Consider the following 18719-nt stretch of genomic DNA (forward strand, 5'->3'; position numbering starts at 1 on the left):
GGGGGAGGCTGCCTGGTTATCGGTCCTGCACAGACTGATGATGACTCATCTCATTGCTTTCTTTTAAGTTCCAAATGTGTCACATTTCCCTGCAGCTGCTCTTTGTTTGCAGGTGTTGCTATTGATGTAAAGTTCTGTACACCCATCTGTGTCTCTTCTCCTGTTTGGTTATTTCTAGTAGAGGGAAGCAGGGCTTTGAAACAGCAAGGTCACACTATAATAATGCAATTAAAAACACAGCTCTCCACATCCACAGTTTGATTTTGGTCACTTTGGCCATTGGTTTTGTTGTTTAGGATAACATTGTGCTCAACAAAATGATGCTGCGATTGCTTCTCTTCACTGAAGCAAACAGGCTGCAATCCTCCAATGTTATTATCACAAATGGAAACAGAGCCAATGAACAGAGCTGCATAAATGAAACAGTTCAGCTGAGATAAACGCTAGTTAACCCGACAAAGCGTTGGGGTATCTATAGTCCTAAAAGGACACTCCAACATGTGAAAAACCATATGAAAGTATAAAGACTGACCATAACGCTGTGGCCCTGTCTGTACCTGCATGAGCTGCTTAGAGTTGGTTCGTTAACATGGGGCAGAAAACAAGGCTCCTGAAGCTCTTTCTTGGTCGTCCTGCAGAAAGAGGAATGAAGTAAGACTTTTCACAAAGCGGCGCCATCGTGCAGCGTTTTAGGCATCTACTTATTCCAGTGGCATCAAAGCCTAGCATGTTTATTTGAGGGTCATAATCAAGTTGGACATGTAAAAAAACCATTTTGTATCCATGCAGACAGGCCACCGTGTCAGGTTTCTTTTGTATGTATGGATCACACGCATTGTTTCAGCATGAACCCTGTCAGTGATTGGCTACACACACATGCGCCCTGCTCCACTTTACCCTGCAGGCTGTTCTGTCTCCATTGGCATCGTTGGTGCATTCAAATGTTTTTTTCTTTCTCTCTCTGAAAATGTTTGCTTCCTTCGATGATCTCTGTTCAACTGTACTGTTTTGCTGTCTGATATGTCATGTTTGAGTTTGCACAGAATCCCCTCTCTCTCACTCAGGGCTCTCCAATCAGGAACACATCAGTCTCAGAAGCCCCCCTCCATGTCACCAGTGATTGGGTAAAAAATACCGGCCCACCCCCTGTGTTAGAAGTATAGCTGCCAGCGCTGCCCATCACCCAATCTGCTCAATCCCCTAGCAAGCACCTCTGATTGGCTTACTCTGACTTCCTGCCTATTGACCTCACCGTCGACCTTGCCTTTGACGCTACACACAACCCATCGCTGCCTCGGGCTCCGACCGCTTCTGGAAGGCTTTCATAGCAGTTTGACTCTTTCAACAGTAATGCAGTGTGTGTGTGTGGCAATGACATGATGGCTTCTCTCTGCGTCTGATGGAGTAGATGTTTGTCAGTAGCGACCGCTCGGGTCTCAGCCTTCCTTCGTCTCGCAGTAAGGACAACGTGAGATCGCCGTCCCTTAAGGGACGTGGATGCAAGTTGGAGCTTTGAATGAACGCTCACAAACCTTCGCTTGACTTTGCATTTAGTTTCTTACTAAAATATCCTGCAATATGAAAAAATACAGACCTCCGTTTTGTCTCGTTTTTAGATTAATTACCACAGGTTTGGTGGACTTAAATGCTGAACCTTTGTGCTTTGGTTAATAATTTAAGCATTTACACAATTGTTTTATAGAAATAATTGAGGACAGCAAAATGTCTCACGCACAAAGCACGACGAACACTTGGTGGAAGGATTACAGGTACTCGAACCCAAAAGCACGACTGAAAGAGAAAAGTTCTCTAGTTGGTCTGAACCGGGATATCAGTCCAACAGGCAAACCAATCCAAAAAGGGGGCACGCACAAATCCTTGGTCGAGGAGTCGGGCAAACAATCAGATTTGATCAACTGATGAGACAGAGAGTTTGTGCCTCGCACTGAGGACCCGTCGTAGTTGGACAGTTTCCTGGATAAAATATTGATATATTTTCAATACTGTATATTTGATCTCATCAGCCGTCTCTGAAGATGGCCCCACTTCATAAATCACACGTATCAACAAATCAATAAATGCTTACTAGTTGGGTCCCCTTAGTACCAAATAAATATGAAATGTCTTATTCGGCATCCAGTAGTGCAGGCTGGACGGGGGGGGGGGGGGGGTATCAGCTACAAATGGGACTCCTCCATGTGGGTTTGGCCATAATGGCGTAGGGCTCCCCTGCACTGCCCTTCAGCTCATATACCATTGTAACTGTGGAAGTACCCGAATGACAAAGCTAGGCGTTTGATTCCTATGAAGTATGACAAAAAGAAGGTGAGGAACCCGGTTGAAACGCGGGCGCCTCCCTGAGGGACATCGGGGTGTGTTGTGCTAACACCGCTCAACGACTTTACCTCAAAGAACCAGCTGACCAGATCGCACACAGGTCCCCCTAGAGACGATGAAGGCTTTGTGCCATATGTCCCATACGCCGTGGTACTGCGCCTCCAGCGTGCTCTGGTCCTTACTTTGGGAAGAATCCCGTTCCCCTGGTAGTGTTTTGTTGCAGATGGTTGTGGCTCGGTTAGCGGTGATGGTCAGCACACGTATGAAGCCCAATGTTATTTACTTCCTCCGTCCGTATTCATTTCTTTTCTCGCGTAACTGCAACAACAACCTAAATTCCCTTCTGGGGTTCGATAAAGTTTTACCATTTAAGTCCATCTTGATGAAGTAGTTGCTGCGGTGATGAAACTACATCTCAAAACTAATCCTAACATAACTAACTTATCCATTAATTATACTTTCATCAGCTGTCCACTGATTGGATTTGATGAGATGTGACCTTGGGTCTGTTCGTGGTCAGCAGTTGCACATGTAGAGGCCGACCAGGCCGGTTGGTTGGGCGTCTGAGCGCGATGGGACGCTGCGTCTTCATGTGGGGGTCAACCTCACAGTTGTTTCTGTGGCCGACTGAAGAGGCTCCGTTGCTTTTCAATGATCCGCCCGCTCTCCTCTCCTGTGGTGGTCTGCAGGATTCAAATGTGAAACATGTTTAAAGAAGCTAATTATTTGTGCAGCATCCAATTAAGCTGCACAGAGCTGCTCACACCGCAGAGACGAGTGTCCTCGCCCCCGGAAATTACAAGCTAATTCTCTGAGAAAATGAAAACCGACAGCAGAAGCTTAACGGCGACCAGCACTGTAGCTTGTTCTGTCCTTAACGGACGGATGCCTAACTCGCTCCAATCATCAAGTGTGTGTATTTACAGGTTGTAACAGAACATTAAGCGTTCAGATTAAAGGGGTGGTTGTAGTTTTCAGTACTTCCTTTTGGTGCCTTGCATGCCGAACAAGGTCTACGTTCGTGGACTCCAGATCCTCTTCGTAACTTTTCAACCCACATCACCGACTTTCGCCTCTCAATCTAGAGCTCCTCAGAAATGGAGGCGTTTTTCAAAGAGCTGATTGTTTTTTAATACCCCTGCCTGCGGCGTACATTTAGCCGCCGCGTTGCCCTTTTACTTGAAATTGAATTCCTTCCATTGTGTGATTTTTAATCCAGGTGTCCGAGGGCTATGAGAATCGATTCCCTCGGCTCTTCGGCTTTAATTGATGTTTAGCAGGAGGCCATATGGTAACAGATTAGTTTGTTATTGCTTGTCAATATCGCTGCGGAGGAACTTCCCCCGAGATACAAACATTTATCAATGGAATTCTGTTGTGATCTTTTAGCTTTAGTGTTGGCAGGAAAATGGAGAGATGACTGTTCTCTGTGAAGCTGGAAGTGAGGTCACTTGTTTTTGGATGTATACTGTTGGAATGTTGATCCAACATCCTGCAGTAAAGTCACTTAAAGCAGCACCCAACAGCAGCTCTCTGGTCATCTTTAATGGGAAGGGAGACTCGGTACCACAGTGACGTGTTTCTAGTACTGTGGTTATTGTTCCCTCTGTGACGGTGTTGATATTCACCGAACAAAGTCGTCAGTAGCATCATGTGTCTGCGTCGCTTCGGTAGGAAGAAGGGATGCAAACCTTATTTTAAAAGGAGAAAGGCTGAAGATGAGATTACTACAGGGACCTCCATGACGTGTGGCCTTTAACTCAGAAACATTCCTCTTTAGGTTTGCAGCTGAATTCTCAACTAAAAGGAAAATGTTTGACGTATTAATGTAGTGTTAAAGTAGTGTAACCCTTTCAGCACAAGGCGGCACGGTGGTGTGGTGGTTATCACTGTCGCCTCACAGCAAGAAGGTCCTGGTTCCACTCCGCCCAGTGGCCTTTCTGTGTGGAGTCTGCATGTTCTCCCCGTGTCTGCGTGGGTTCTCTCCGGGTTCTCCGGCTTCCTCCCACAGTCCAAAGACATGCTCTGGGGATCAGGTTCATTGACTCTAAATTGCCCGTAGGTGTGTGAGTGTGAATGGTTGTGTGTCTCTGTGTAGCCCTGTGATTGGCTGGTGACCAGTCCAGGGTGAACCCGTCTATCGCCTGAAGTTGGCTGGGACAGACTCCAGCCCCCTGCGAACAGGTGTGCAGGATAAGTGGTTTGACGATGGATGGATGGATTCAGCACTGTAGCCTCACAGACGAGAAGCTCCTGGGTTTGATGCCGCCTCTCTGAGTGGACTGTGCGTGTTCTCCTCCTCCCACTGCTAGGGGATCGGGGGGATCGGGGGGATCGGGGGGATCAGGGGGATCGGGCCGATCGGGGGGATCGAGGGGATCGGGGGATCGGGGGGATTGGGGCGATCGGGGGGATCGGGGCGATCGGGGGGATCGGGCCGATCGGGGGATCGGGGCGATCGGGGGGATCGGGGCGATCGGGGGGATCGGGCCGATCGGGGGATCGGGCGATCGGGGGGATCGGGGGGATCGGGCTGATCGGGGGATCGGGGCGATCGGGGCGATCGGGGGGATCGGGGCGATCGGGGGATCGGGGGATCGGGCCGATCGGGGGGATCGAGGGGATCGGGGGGATTGGGGCTCTAAATGCCCATAGGTGTGTGGATGTGAGTGGGAATGGTGGTTTGTCCCCCGTCTCTTGCCCAATGTTGGCTGCGATTGACTCCTGGAACTCCAAGAGATGAGGATGAACACGTTTTAGCTCCACACTCTCGTTGCTTTCCAGTGATGTTCTCAGATCTCAACAATTACTTTGATGAGTATCATGTAATCGGAGCCCATCGTTGCTTGTGTGTGTAGAAAAACCCCTTTGCTTTGCCCGTAAACGCACTTAGCACCAAGCGAGATGACCGGGGGGGGGGGGGGGGGGGGGCAGAGCGGCGTGCTGGAAGTCAGGCGTGGCCATTACGCCTCAGGCAGATAAACGGTTGAAAGGCAGGAACACTGAGAGGACTCTGTTCCTCCTGGACAATCAAAGCCGCCTTCAGGGAATCCCACCCCTCTTCTGAGAGCCACACACAGCCCCCCCCCCCCCTGGACGGCAGCCCTGAGAGAGAGACTGTGAGGGAACCCTGTGCCTCGCTGTGTGAGTGTGTGTATCTGTTATGTTACAGCGTGTTGATTTGACTTTGCAGTCAGATGACAGTGCCACTGTACAATATGACGCTCAAATGTGCCAAGTGCGGAGTTATCTCTTCGGCTGACGTTTCCACCACAGCTACCAGTAACGCCATGTTAGTCCCGCTAATTATTTTTCCTTATCTCTCTCCTTGCCTCCTCTACTGTATGCCTCCCCTCCTCTTCCTCACCTCCTCTTCTCCCTCTGTCATCTCTCCTTCTCCCTGGCGCCCAGCAGGCAGCGTCTCCTGAAGCTTTTGTCCAATGTGTTCAGTAATTATGGTTTTGTGATGGACGACTGAAGGACAATGAGTGTGTGTGTGTGTGTGTTTGATCATCAAAGCCACAAAGCTGATTGGACGAGTGCTGAGGAGGCCGTGGTCTGTGTGTGTGTTACTGTGCTCCGATGGATCACTCCCATCACTGCCGGCCCAGCCTTTGTGCTGCTGTGCGACTACAATCAGATCATCGTGGATCTTTTCTGTTGTTTCTCTGTCACAACCAGCAAACAGCCTCTAAATGGCTCCTCTATGTTTTAAACATTAGTGAGTGAACAAGTAATGGACTCATCTCCCTCCTGGTCAGTCATGTGTCACTGCTGACCCGTGTGGCTGTAATGACTGATACAGTGAAACGCCTCAACAGTTACCAGTATGTACACCTCTACGTGTACCAGTATACACCTCTACGTGTACCAGTATGTACACCTCTACGTGTACCAGTATACACCTCTACGTGTACCAGTATGTACACCGCTACGTGTACCAGTATGTACACCGCTACGTGTACCAGTATGTACACCTCTACGTGTACCAGTATGTACACGTGTACCAGTATATACACGTGTACCAGTATGTACACCTCTACGTGTACCAGTATGTACACCGCTACGTGTACCAGTATGTACACCGCTACGTGTACCAGTATGTACACCTCTACGTGTACCAGTATACACCGCTACGTGTACCAGTATGTACACCTCTACGTGTACCAGTATGTACACCGCTACGTGTACCAGTATGTACACCTCTACGTGTACCAGTATGTACACCGCTACGTGTACCAGTATGTACGCCTCAACAGTTACCAGTATGTACACCGCTACGTGTACCAGTATGTACACCGCTACGTGTACCAGTATGTACACCTCTACGTGTACCAGTATGTACACCGCTACGTATGTACACCTCTACGTGTACCAGTATGTACACCGCTACGTGTACCAGTATACACCTCTACGTGTACCAGTATGTACACCTCTACGTATGTACACCTCTACGTATGTACACCGCTACGTGTACCAGTATGTACACCTCTACGTGTACCAGTATGTACACCGCTACGTGTACCAGTATGTACACCTCTACGTATGTACACCTCTACGTATGTACACCGCTACGTGTACCAGTATGTACACCTCTACGTGTACCAGTATGTACACCGCTACGTGTACCAGTATGTACACCTCTACGTGTACCAGTATGTACACCGCTACGTGTACCAGTATGTACGCCTCAACAGTTACCAGTATGTACACCGCTACGTGTACCAGTATGTACACCGCTACGTGTACCAGTATGTACACCTCTACGTGTACCAGTATGTACACCGCTACGTGTACCAGTATACACCTCTACGTGTACCAGTATGTACACCTCTACGTATGTACACCTCTACGTATGTACACCGCTACGTGTACCAGTATGTACACCTCTACGTGTACCAGTATGTACACCGCTACGTGTACCAGTATGTACACCTCTACGTATGTACACCTCTACGTATGTACACCGCTACGTGTACCAGTATGTACACCTCTACGTGTACCAGTATGTACACCGCTACGTGTACCAGTATGTACACCTCTACGTATGTACACCTCTACGTGTACCAGTATGTACACCGCTACGTGTACCAGTATGTACACCTCTACGTATGTACACCTCTACGTGTACCAGTATGTACACCGCTACGTGTACATACGTTTATCTCTTGCTCTGGTAGGAAAGACACATGACCTTTCGTTTAATCCGTTCATAAACAAACATGGTACTTTGGGTGTTGTATTGTAATATTACTTTTATTAGGCTGCTTGTTACTTTGCCACAATACGTCGTCATGCCAACACAAATCCACACACACTAGGAGCACGTTTTAAAAAGTTGAGATATGAATCCCATCATGAGCAACAGGTCTGACAAACACACGTCAGCCACGAGTGAACACACATGATCCAATAAGCAGCGCTTTGATTGGCCGTCCTCCTGCTGAGAGGTTTGGTTTGTAGCCACAGAAAACATCTTACTACATAATACTAATATGTCTGCAGCCACGTGGGCGTAACTGGGGGACCAATGGAGAACATGATGGATTATCATTACGCTCCGGTTTAACCGCACAGCTGAGGACCTCATTTCAGCCTTTCCATCACTTGCCGATTTTTTTGCCAAACTGTGGCCGGGGATGTCCTCCAGGGTGGGACAGTGGGACAGTGGACGCACATGCAGCACAACGTGCACGTATTGAAGCACAAGCTGGCGGACGTCAGCAGCGTCCTGCATCAGCTGCAGAGTGACGTTTGGTCTTTGTTCTTTTGGAGGGACATATTGACGTCCCTCACTGTCTCCGTCGGCACCGTAAGCATATTATTAAATACAAAGCAGTTTGTGACGGTTTTATTGCGCTACAGCTCCTCCAGCGGAACGCGTTATGACGTAAATCGTTGTCCACTGTTTTCCCCCTAGAACAATAATTCACGCTACACACCCGTAGTCCACCATATCGTGGCGGAGTAGTGAGGGGTTTTGGACACAGATCACATATTCAGAGTCGGAGGCTTCAGTGGCTTTTTATGAACAGATTTATGTTTTGAAATGCAACGTTATTTGGACGGAGAGTAAATGATGAGAAGGGTGATTGTGCGCTGTGGGACGTCCCCGTGGGTCTGTGGTCATCGTGTCCCCAGGACTTGATTGGTGAGGTCACCTGCCTGGTGCATTAGTTATAGTCCCTCCTGGGCTGTTTGTATTGTGGCTGTTTTCACACGTTGTGCCATGAATGCTTTCAGTTTATTTATTAGTGTATTAGCAGAAAATGTGCTGTCACACCAGCTACAACAATGACATTATTTCATGTTGTACTATTAATTACTTTGACTTTAGCTTGAGGTTTTTTTGTTCCCTGCTCTGCGGTTGTCAGTGAAACGTGTCCTCACATTACAGCTGAAGGTCCATGTGGAACTTCTGCATGAGGCGATATTGACACTCAGAGAATAACTGAAATGTAGAAGAAGTCAGAGCAGCTGATGGTACATCATGGCCCCTCGTATTATTGCTGCTTGAATAGTGAATTCAAAGCATTACTTACCTGATAATAGTTATTATTCCATGTACGGCGTGTCAAAGTACTGTTGGCGTACTGTTGGACTTTGAACAGACGAATGGTGAATGTCGGTTGGGTCGGCGGTTCTGAGTGAGAGTTCATGTCCATTCCTGCTGCGCACGTTACAACACATAGAAAGCCAAAGAAGAGCAAAGTGTGGACTCTTCCCGTCCGTCTGTCCTCTGCTCTGCCTCTGTTTGTCTTTGCATTCTGTTTCACACTCATGGCATTTGTTTTCCCCTACTGCCCCCCTTCTCTCTCCTGCGCCACTAGATCCTCTATGGTTTGACTGAACCATCTTAAACATACATGCATGTAATATATGTGAATTATGAACATATATATCTGCAGATAATGGATGTATGTTTTGGTTTGTGGTAGTAGCAAAAGGATTTATGGTTACGTTTTCTATATAAATGCAATGTTAGGCAGCTGGTTTGAGAGTATGTTAAGAACGACCTTTGCTACTGTGTTATTTTTTGTTACGTAACAAAAGACCAGCGATCCAGTTTATCTTTTGGAATTGTTTTATAGCAAATGTTTTCTTTGATAATGACAATAGGAATCATGTGTTAGCAGCTCTGCAGTCTAACCCTGCGCTGACTGCACTTCCCCCCCCGTCCTGCAGGGCGTCACTGTGGAGCTCCTGCGTGGTTTTGCCCCTGCTGGCTCTCACCTGGATGTCAGCCGTCCTGGCCATCACCGACCGGCGCTCTGCACTCTTCCAGATCCTCTTCGCTGTGTTTGACTCGCTGGAGGGCTTCGTCATCGTCATGGTGCACTGCATCCTGCGCAGAGAGGTACCGCCCCCCCCGACGGGGCCACAAACCAGCTCTTAGTCTGCCTCCCTCACGCTTTCTATGCCGACGGGCGGGACTGACAGTTGGTTCGGCCATTTGATCAACCCACAATAGCTGTGGGTTGATTTGGTGACGAGAGTCCATAGACCGATGTGAGCACTGTGAGCTTTAAACGTTCTGTCCATTATTTCTAAACCCTGATCTGATATCGTCTGCAAAAGGCTACTTATTATTATATATTATCTCGTACCCTGAGTGGAATGAACCCTTTGGGAGTCAAATCATCGCCATGACCATCGCCCACATATTTACTGATAATATCTATCTGGCACATCTCCCCTGCCCTAATGACAGAATAATGTCATCCTTAATGTTCAGCATAGCGGGAACATTTATTAAATGATGGTAATGGTAATTACTTTGAAGGAAAGACAATATATAATTCAAAGTGTAAATGCTGAGCAGCTCCTTTTCCCGTCCTGATGTTTTGAGTCGTCCCAGTTTTTATTCTTTTGACCAGTGTTACGTTTCTGGACCACTTCCTGCAGCTGGTTCACGTTGAAACACTTAAAGGATCCGGATTTGAATGTCAGTCGTGGCTGCATTTACTTTTGTTGGCCCAACAGAGTAATTCCAAAGACAGAATCCAGGATCAGAGGGTGATTAATGGTTTCAGTTCACGGTTCCCCTTGAGCAACATGGTCATGGTGGTCTGGTATTTGTAGCGGGGGGGGCAGTGGGCTTTCAATGGGGTGAACCATTTTGATTTGGATGACCCCGCGACCTTCAGCTTGTCGTGCCACCATCAGGACAAAATGGTACCTTTGACCTTTCCCCACTTCTACTCCAGTTCGTAAGACGAGCAAACTGCGTAGTGTAAAGAACGTTGGAGCCTCGAGAGCTGCAGTAGCACAAACATGCATCATACAGGTTCCACGGCCGTGATCTGTGCACTCATGATCCGCTGCAGGTTCAGGAGGCGGTGAAGTGCCGCGTGGTGGATCGCCAGGAGGACGCCAATGGAGATTCAGGAGGATCTTTCCAGAATGGCCACGCTCAGCTCATGGTATAATCATGCATCTGCTATTTTTACCTCTCAGGATCATTTATTCAATGTTGGCAGGGTGCGCACGCTGACTGCAATATGTCTTGCTTTCCGTCCTCAGACTGACTTTGAGAAAGATGTGGACATTGCCTGCAGATCAGGTGAGCTCCAGGTTTGGTGCATTGGATTTAGTGTTTGCCCTGTGGGCCCACAGGTGTCTCCCTGTCCCTTCTCTTTGTATTTTGACTGCTTGTGGGAACAGATGCCAGGCGAGTCCCCCCTCAGTTCTGCACCCTTGTCTTACAATCAACAACACCGCAGCCTCCTTTCCACCAAGGAGCGGATTTGACAAGAAATAGGGCGCGTTGCTGCTGCACAAGGCAGCGGAGACGGGGCTGATGAACGTGCGCTGAGCACTTCTCTGCAGATAAATGGGGCTGTCGGAGTCTCTCCTGCACTGCCGCTGTATAATTAAGTCCCCTCCCGATAGTGGCGCATCAGATACTGGCTCTGCTCTGATATCCGCTGGCTGAATCTGATTATCTCTCGAGACAGGATATCAAGGAAAGCATCTGGAGCAGAAAAGCTATTGAGACACAGGCACGCCTGATCGACAAAAGACAGAAGAGAACAGCGAGAGAGGATTTTCTATTGTTCTTTTCATGTCAAGTGAGAAGGGGGAGTACGGCGTGAGATTGTGAGTCACTAAGTGTTGCGGATAGAGCGTTGGCCAGCCTGGACCTGGGATACGCATGCTGCCATAAGCCAGCAGTTGTTATAGTGAAATGAAGTCAGGTCACTGGGTGGAGGTACGCCCCATTCAGCCAAATAAAGGGTTGACGTCTCGGTTGTCTCTAAGGTGTAGTCCGCACATGGTCCAACTTTGTCTTTCTTTGCCTGCAGGCACTATGAAGCGCTCCTCTCTCCAGGGAGAGGAGAAGGCCTCGTCCGGGACCCTCACCCTTCAGAAGGGTTCCAACTTTAACACCATGCCGGCCAGCATGGCGAAGGTTCACCTCCAGAATGTGTCAGACTACACCAGCCACACTCTGACTCTGCGCAGGGAGAAGGGCCCTGCCAAGGGAATCAGCACAGAGCTGCCGGGCGCCAAATCCATCTACATCTGCGATGGCGAGCTCTTCAAGCAGCTGGATGGAGAGCTGCCCCGAGGAAATGGCGAGGGCAGCAGCTCCGAGGGCACCGGCAAATGCCCGGGCTACGTCATCCTACCGACCAACAGCACAGGCACCCTGAAGCCGGCCAAGGCCAAAGAGGAGCCCACGGCCAAGTACAACATCGGCATTGAGCAGCTGCCTCAGACCAGGCTCATTCACCTGGCCAACCCCGCCAACGGAGAGCCCGCGCCCGGCTTCGGCCTCAAGAGCCTCCCTGCCGAACAGATCAGCGTGTCGTGCTCCGACAGAGACTCACCTGCTCACAATGCCCACAACATGCCCAGAGACTCGCAGGGAGCCAACAGCATGTGTGACGGGCCGGATGCCGCTAACTCCGGGGTGATGTCCAAGAGTGAGACCGTCTCCACGCTGTCCATGAGCTCACTGGAGGTAAGTGTTGCCTCACACGTTGTACTCCAAAGAAGATATGCATGGCAACATTGTGTTATTACTGCTCACCGTACATCCCCAACTACCACGCCTTTATTGTGAGTCTTTGATTTGTAATAAGTGTACTTTATTCCATTTATGTTTTCTGTTCTGCTTGGTTGATTTACTTGTTTTTTGTTGTCTGAATGAATTCACCATACTATTGTGAACATCACCATTCACGCATTCCTATTACAGCAACAAAATCGCATCATGCCGACCGTGCTGATCTCGCGTTCTCTTTTCTCACACGTCAAAACATCGACAATATCTTTGATTGGTACGTAAAGCAAAATAGGATAGGTATCATTATCAGGAAAAGCCAAGCAATTTCTTGTAAAATCAGATATTCAGAAATTAGTCAAAAAGTTTTCAGAGCCAGACAAATTTTACAATCGATAGGAACTCTTTGCTCTGAAACAGAAAGCAACAGAAATGTTTGGTTGTTGCTCTGGAATCGAGGAAAACTCTTTCTTGTTTACATTTTTTTTCCTGATGACATTATGTAGGACAAAAAGATGCCGCGCTATCATTGGTTAGGGACAAATTGGGCAGCTGTGTCAGGTTCCACTTTCAGTTTTGTTCTTGTCAGGTACTTTTTGTAACTTTACATTCCTTACATGCACACTGTCTTTGTAAGATCGAACAATTTACACCTGCTACATTTACACAGTCTGTAAAAACAATGTAGGTTTGGTTCGTTTTTACAGTTACAAAACTATTTGGCTAGGTTAAGAATTTTTTTGTGATTTGGGTTAAAAAGAGTACTTCTAAGTAAGGTAAAACAGTTACGTAACAAAGGTCAAATTAGTCTTTTAATTTGAAATATCCGCAGGAAGTGGTGGGTTCGATTGACAGAATCAAAACAGTGTCAAAGCAGAAGTGATATCAATTGATGATTAAAAACCTATTAATGCTATGTCGCTGGAGTCAGTAGTGGACACACCTCTCAACTGGGGCTGTCAATAGTTATAGTAGAAATTAACTAATTAATCGCACATTTTGAAATTCATTAATCTCGATTAATGGTGTTTAATGAGTGTTGTTGTTGTTACAATGTTATTTATAATGTTTGTTTTTCTTCTAAGGACTAAATCTTAAAAGTAATGAATGATCACTTTAGAAAGTGTGTATGTTAGACACTGTTGTCACACAGTAAATGTTATTCTAAACACAAAACTCCACACGCGTGATCATCTTGGAGGCAGAATTCCACCGGGTGGAACATGTTGAACTAGCGACTCTTCCTGTTGTCCTCGTGTACTTTGTTCTCGACTCTCCATCATTTAACGGGTGTGTTTGAAGTGCCAACTATGTCCCTACATTTAGCCAGGACGTCTTTTTAAACCACCGTCTTTTAGGGACACGGTGGTGGGCGTCTGTAGACTGTGCAGCGCAGGGTAACGTTAGATTAGATGGAAGCAGCTAGCTTAACCTAGCAGCTAGCTTACCATAGCGGTGCTTTAAGGGGTCCGTTTGACTCACCCGCTTTCTGTTTGACACTTGGACTAATTCGTCTGCTCAGTTCTCTGCTGTATGTCGCACCACTGTTCGTTTTGCTTCCAATGCAAAACGCTCTCTCCATCTTGAGCTTCTGTTTTCCTCTCTCCGATGTAACATTACATTACATGTCATTTAGCGGACGCTTTTATCCAAAGCGACGTACAATAAGTGCATTCAACCATAGGGTACAAACTCAGGAGAACAAGAAACAAGAAAGTGCAATTTCCTCAAATAAGCCAATTTACAATTTGCTATAGATGAGTGACGATGATGACGAAGATGTAACACTGCATCTAGCGGCCGTTCCGTTTCCGCGGTCAACTTTTGGGACCGGAAGTAAACAAACGTTAACTACTTAAAAATATTTTGTTGCATTAATCTAGACTACATTAATCGCATAGATTAATGCGTTAATCGTGACATCCCTATTTACAACCTTATTGAACATTTGAAAAAAGGCTTTGTTTGAGAAAAGATGGCAGTATAATGATGGTGAACATCCCTCCTCATCTCATGTCTTTATTACCACTCAACATGCGGACTCCACTAATTCTTTCTGTGGAATCATCTGTTTGTCGTGTACTGAGGCGGCGACACGGCTTCAGCCCCCCTCGGTCGGGGAAATGAACCATGCAGATTGGCTAGGGAGCCACTTGTAATATTTATTTATTAATTTAATCAGTTACTGGTGGGAGTAAAATGTTGTTGTCCGACTGTCCATCTGCCCCCCCCCCCCGTCCCCCGTCCCCGTCCCCCGCACCTCCAAGGCTGTAAACCTGCAGCAACAAATGCTGAAATCCTTCCCTTTATGATACTGAAATAAGACAACAAGTCCTGTTCTCTTCTTGGTTACAAACACTGCATCACAACAACTGCCCAAGCTTTTGTATGGACCCAAGTATCAACAGCATCTAGAAAACGTTAGTGTCCACGTAGCTCATAGTGCAGGATGAGACGACAGTGACATCTGCCTGCTGGTGTCTTTCTCACTTCGGGGCCAAAACACACTTCCATGATGCCGTGCGAAGCGGCAGCTGCCACGGCAACCGAGCAGCCTGAAGGTCAACTATTCCTTCAACAACTCGGTGATGGAGGACTTAAAAGGTCATTCGGTCACAATCTGTTAACTACAAACATGTGCCAACAGGGTCAGAATGACCAGCAGCAAATCCTGTGACTCACTGCTCTCCTCCGCATCCCAGAAACACATGTGGTTGAGTGGCAGACGCGGAGACACACAACGAAACAGTTCGGAAACACTGGAGCATTTGCGTGCTCACAAGGCACACATAAACAGGACACATCTGTAATCTCTCTGTCTCATCTCCCCCCAGAGACGAAAATCACGCTATGCAGAGCTTGACTTTGAGGTAATATTAGTCTCTTTGATTCCTACACAGCTTCTTTAGATGTAGAGCAACACGCTGATGTCTCTTAGCTGTTCAGACCTCTCTGCTTGCATACATTCATCATATGGGCTTGATGGTAGTGTTGGGATTGGAGACATCACATGTGAAACGGATTAATGGAACCTTGTGCTGTGTACCTTGTACGTTAACGTGCAATGTCCCTGTGTAGAAGATTATGCACACCCGGAAACGCCACCAGGACATGTTTCAGGACCTGAACAGGAAGATTCACAGTGCAGACAAGGATAGAGAATCTCCACCTGTTGACGCCAAAGCTGCCAAAAGATGGAGTGTGTCCTCTGCCAGCAGCGACAAGACCAACCTGAGTGTAAAGAGTTTAACTTTATTCTGTTCTGCCCCCTCCCCCACTCCCCACCCCCACCCCTCTCCTATATGTAATGCTGTTTTCCTTCCATTATTAGCACAAACCGCTACACTTAGGTTGAGTTTCCTGTTTTCTGGTAGGTGCATTAAGTCTTAGCTGTGGGGACATCAAGGGGCAGCGTTAAAGAACATATGAGTTTTATGTCCAACAAGCTCCCCCTGACTCTTAATGAATATTGTCTATGCAGAATCAAATAGAACTCTAAGCTGCACGTTTGACTTACTCTTGGCACTCAAGACATTCTAATTATCTACGTTGGAGTTTGGTATTTTCTTGGTTGGCGAGACCATTAGCTTGATAAATAATGCCCCCCCCCCCTATTAACAATGGAGAACTTGGATGGGAGTGGATTGGCTGGGAACGTGTCCCTGAACAATAGTAGGTACAGGAAGGGTTCCATGTTGGCTTTGTAGCTGCAGTCATTCTCCGGCAGCCGATCCTTTCTATTTATACTGAAACTATGTTTGTTTCACACCTTTGGAGGGAGGTCTTGTCTGGCTGAGGACCAGGTCCAACTTCAAAGAGCAACAGTGCAGCTATTTGACACAGGTAGTGTCAGTGACCAATCATAGAATCACGCAGCAATCACATCTACGGCGAGAAAGAAAAAGACCATTTTGATGTCTCATCAAATCAGTGGAAGGAGAACGACGTCTTCAACATGTGATTTGAGGATGTGTCTCAGCCACAACCATTGTTGCTTCCCAGTCCTTATTTCTGTATGTAGCTGCTCATACCCACTGAAATGTTTTTGGAAATAAAAACATTCAGAGTGAGGTGAAGCAGGTCCACCAAAAGAACAATAACTTCTGCAATACATCACATATTGTCTCATCCCTGAGAAAACAAACGGTCTTTCTTCCCACCAGGACAAGCAGCAGACCCCCAGTAAGAGAGCGTGGGAGGGCATAAGGAAGACCCATTCCCCCCCTTCCTGGGTGAGGAAGGACCTGGAGACCGTGGCGGCGTCCCCTCTGGAGCTGCAGACAGTGGAGTGGGAGAAGACCAGTGCCACCATTCCTCTGGTGGGCCAGGAGATCATGGACCTTCAGACGGAGGTGTGACCGAGATCCCCAAAACACACCCACAACTTGCTTCTTCTTCCAATCCTCTCAGACGAACAACCGCACACACTGCCCTGCTCTGGATATCCACCCAAGCCCCCTGCGACCACATGAGGGGGAGAGAAATCTATTCAACCAAGTCCCGAGAGGCCGAGGGTCTTTCTATGATGTTCCATGTGATGTTTGGACAGAGTGTCTGTCTACTAAATACCGGTCATCTGGTCTCAGACACCTAGTGACTCAGATTGTCATGGTAGCAGATTCAGCTACTACATGTGCATCACATAGCCATGTATTTAGCAGACAGGCACAGGTATTAATGCAACGTTTACCCCGTGTGAAATGAAAAACAGTGTAATAACCATGATTTTTTCCCACTGTTGAGAGTATCGTGTTGTCACTTTTCCGCTCTCTCTTTGTCATGATGGACGCTGTTGTGTACGGCTCGAGATGCCGCTGGACTCATTTTTTTTCTCCAACATCAATCTCGAAAGGGAAAAGGAAGGAACGGGGCCGACTGCCCGCCGTACACCCATGTGGCGCTCATTGCAGTAGCCCCGCCCCTTCAACTCACTCAGTCCTGCCTCCATTGCCTGATCCCCAGAGTTCCCGGCGGGGCCCCGCAGTGACAAGAGCAGGGAACGGGGCGGTGGAGGGGTACAACATTTTTAAAAAGTCAATGTTTCTTTGAGCCAAAAGGGCAATTTCCTTCTCATTGACGGACACCTCGGCAGATGGCAGAGACCGGGCCGCCGGGCCCTGTGCTGCACTGGACCCTTCACCTCAACGCCTCCAACAGGGGGACACCATGTGCACAGCGTCCATATATCCAGAAGGACGCCATATTCAACAAACACATGCTGTTTGAGTCGGAACTGTGGAGAACCATGTACACGTATAAAGGCGATTCAAAAAAGAGAAGAAAAAGAAGACTAAATGTATAAATATATAAATAAATAAATATGGTGATTAAAGGTGATGATAGAGAGCAGTCAGTTCATTAGAGGGATGGTGGTTGCACACAGAAAGCACAAGGCTCATTTGGAGTCCTGATGTACAGCATTGTAATTATTTCAACAGAGTTCTACAGAATGGATTTTAGCCTATAAATATCTTTCTTACTGTGCTTGGGGATAGCTGTTATCATTATTATAAATATGAACATGATTATTCTGATACCGATCCTCCCTTTCCCTCCTTGTACTTTCAGGGTACTGGACTAAACGAGTGTTCTGTATCGCTATGTAACAGTGTGTGTTTTGATATAACCGCCAGTCACCTTCTCAAATCTGTATTTGTTGAAACCCTGACCTCTGACCTCTGACCCACTGATCTGCTCCCCCATCCCGCCACACACAGATACCCCTCCCACTTCCCCCCTCTCCACTTTTTAATTTACTGGGGTCGCCTCTTTGTTAATGTACAGTTTTCAGAGCACAAAATGAATGTGTCTTATTTCTAATAAAAGCATATCTATATAATAAAATAACATGAGTCATCTTGTTTACTTGAGAACACGCGATTTAACATGATACAGGTGGCGATATGTAAAAGCAGCAACTCCCTCAGTCATTTATCTACGTAGCAGAAGCACGCCAACAAAAGCTTCCATCAGCCCCAACAAGCTACCAGTCTCTTTCAATCCTTTTATTTTCAGTTGACATCGGTTACACACTATGTGTTACGCTCAAAGACAATAGAACATAAATGCTAGCTCTACACACACTTGAACATCCAAACAAGAACAAAAAAATTTAATAAGTAAATATTGTAAACCTAGCTCTCCAGGAAACCCTTGGAACCCAAAATAACATTAATTTCGTACACCGAATGTTGCCACGTGTAACACGTCCTCTCTCCCAACTCTGAGATATAACATTGTTCCGTGCCTGTGAGCTCTAAACAATGATGCCGTAATCTTTTCATTGTCACAAGAATTATGTTAATAAAAGTAAATTCACCAAATTATTATGAGAAAAGCGCTTGATTGACAGCAGCTTGACGAACAACTGACT

General features: G+C 47.1%; 1 protein-coding gene across 11 annotated transcripts in view; it reads left to right on the forward strand.

Annotated features, from left to right (window-relative positions):
- adgrb1a (adhesion G protein-coupled receptor B1a) overlaps positions 1-18190 on the forward strand; it is a 120491-nt gene extending 102301 nt beyond the window's left edge. For 5 of the 11 annotated variants that reach the window (XM_078094113.1, XM_078094115.1, XM_078094114.1 and 2 more), the window contains 8 exons: positions 5531-5629; positions 9523-9694; positions 10665-10760; positions 10861-10900; positions 11643-12304; positions 15181-15216; positions 15425-15583; positions 16510-18190. In XM_078094113.1, coding sequence (XP_077950239.1) covers positions 5531-5629; positions 9523-9694; positions 10665-10760; positions 10861-10900; positions 11643-12304; positions 15181-15216; positions 15425-15583; positions 16510-16704 — 1459 coding nt within the window. In that variant the 3' untranslated portion in view covers positions 16705-18190. Of the gene's footprint in view, positions 1-1064; positions 1125-5530; positions 5630-9522; positions 9695-10664; positions 10761-10860; positions 10901-11642; positions 12305-15180; positions 15217-15424; positions 15584-16509 lie in introns of all 11 variants that reach the window. The other 6 variants (XM_078094118.1, XM_078094117.1, XM_078094119.1 and 3 more) reach the window with 6 other exon arrangements.
- The last annotated feature ends 529 nt before the right edge of the window (positions 18191-18719 follow it).

The sequence above is a fragment of the Gasterosteus aculeatus genome, chromosome 20, assembly GCF_964276395.1.
Source record: "Gasterosteus aculeatus chromosome 20, fGasAcu3.hap1.1, whole genome shotgun sequence".
Classification (NCBI taxonomy): Eukaryota; Metazoa; Chordata; class Actinopteri; order Perciformes; family Gasterosteidae; genus Gasterosteus; species Gasterosteus aculeatus.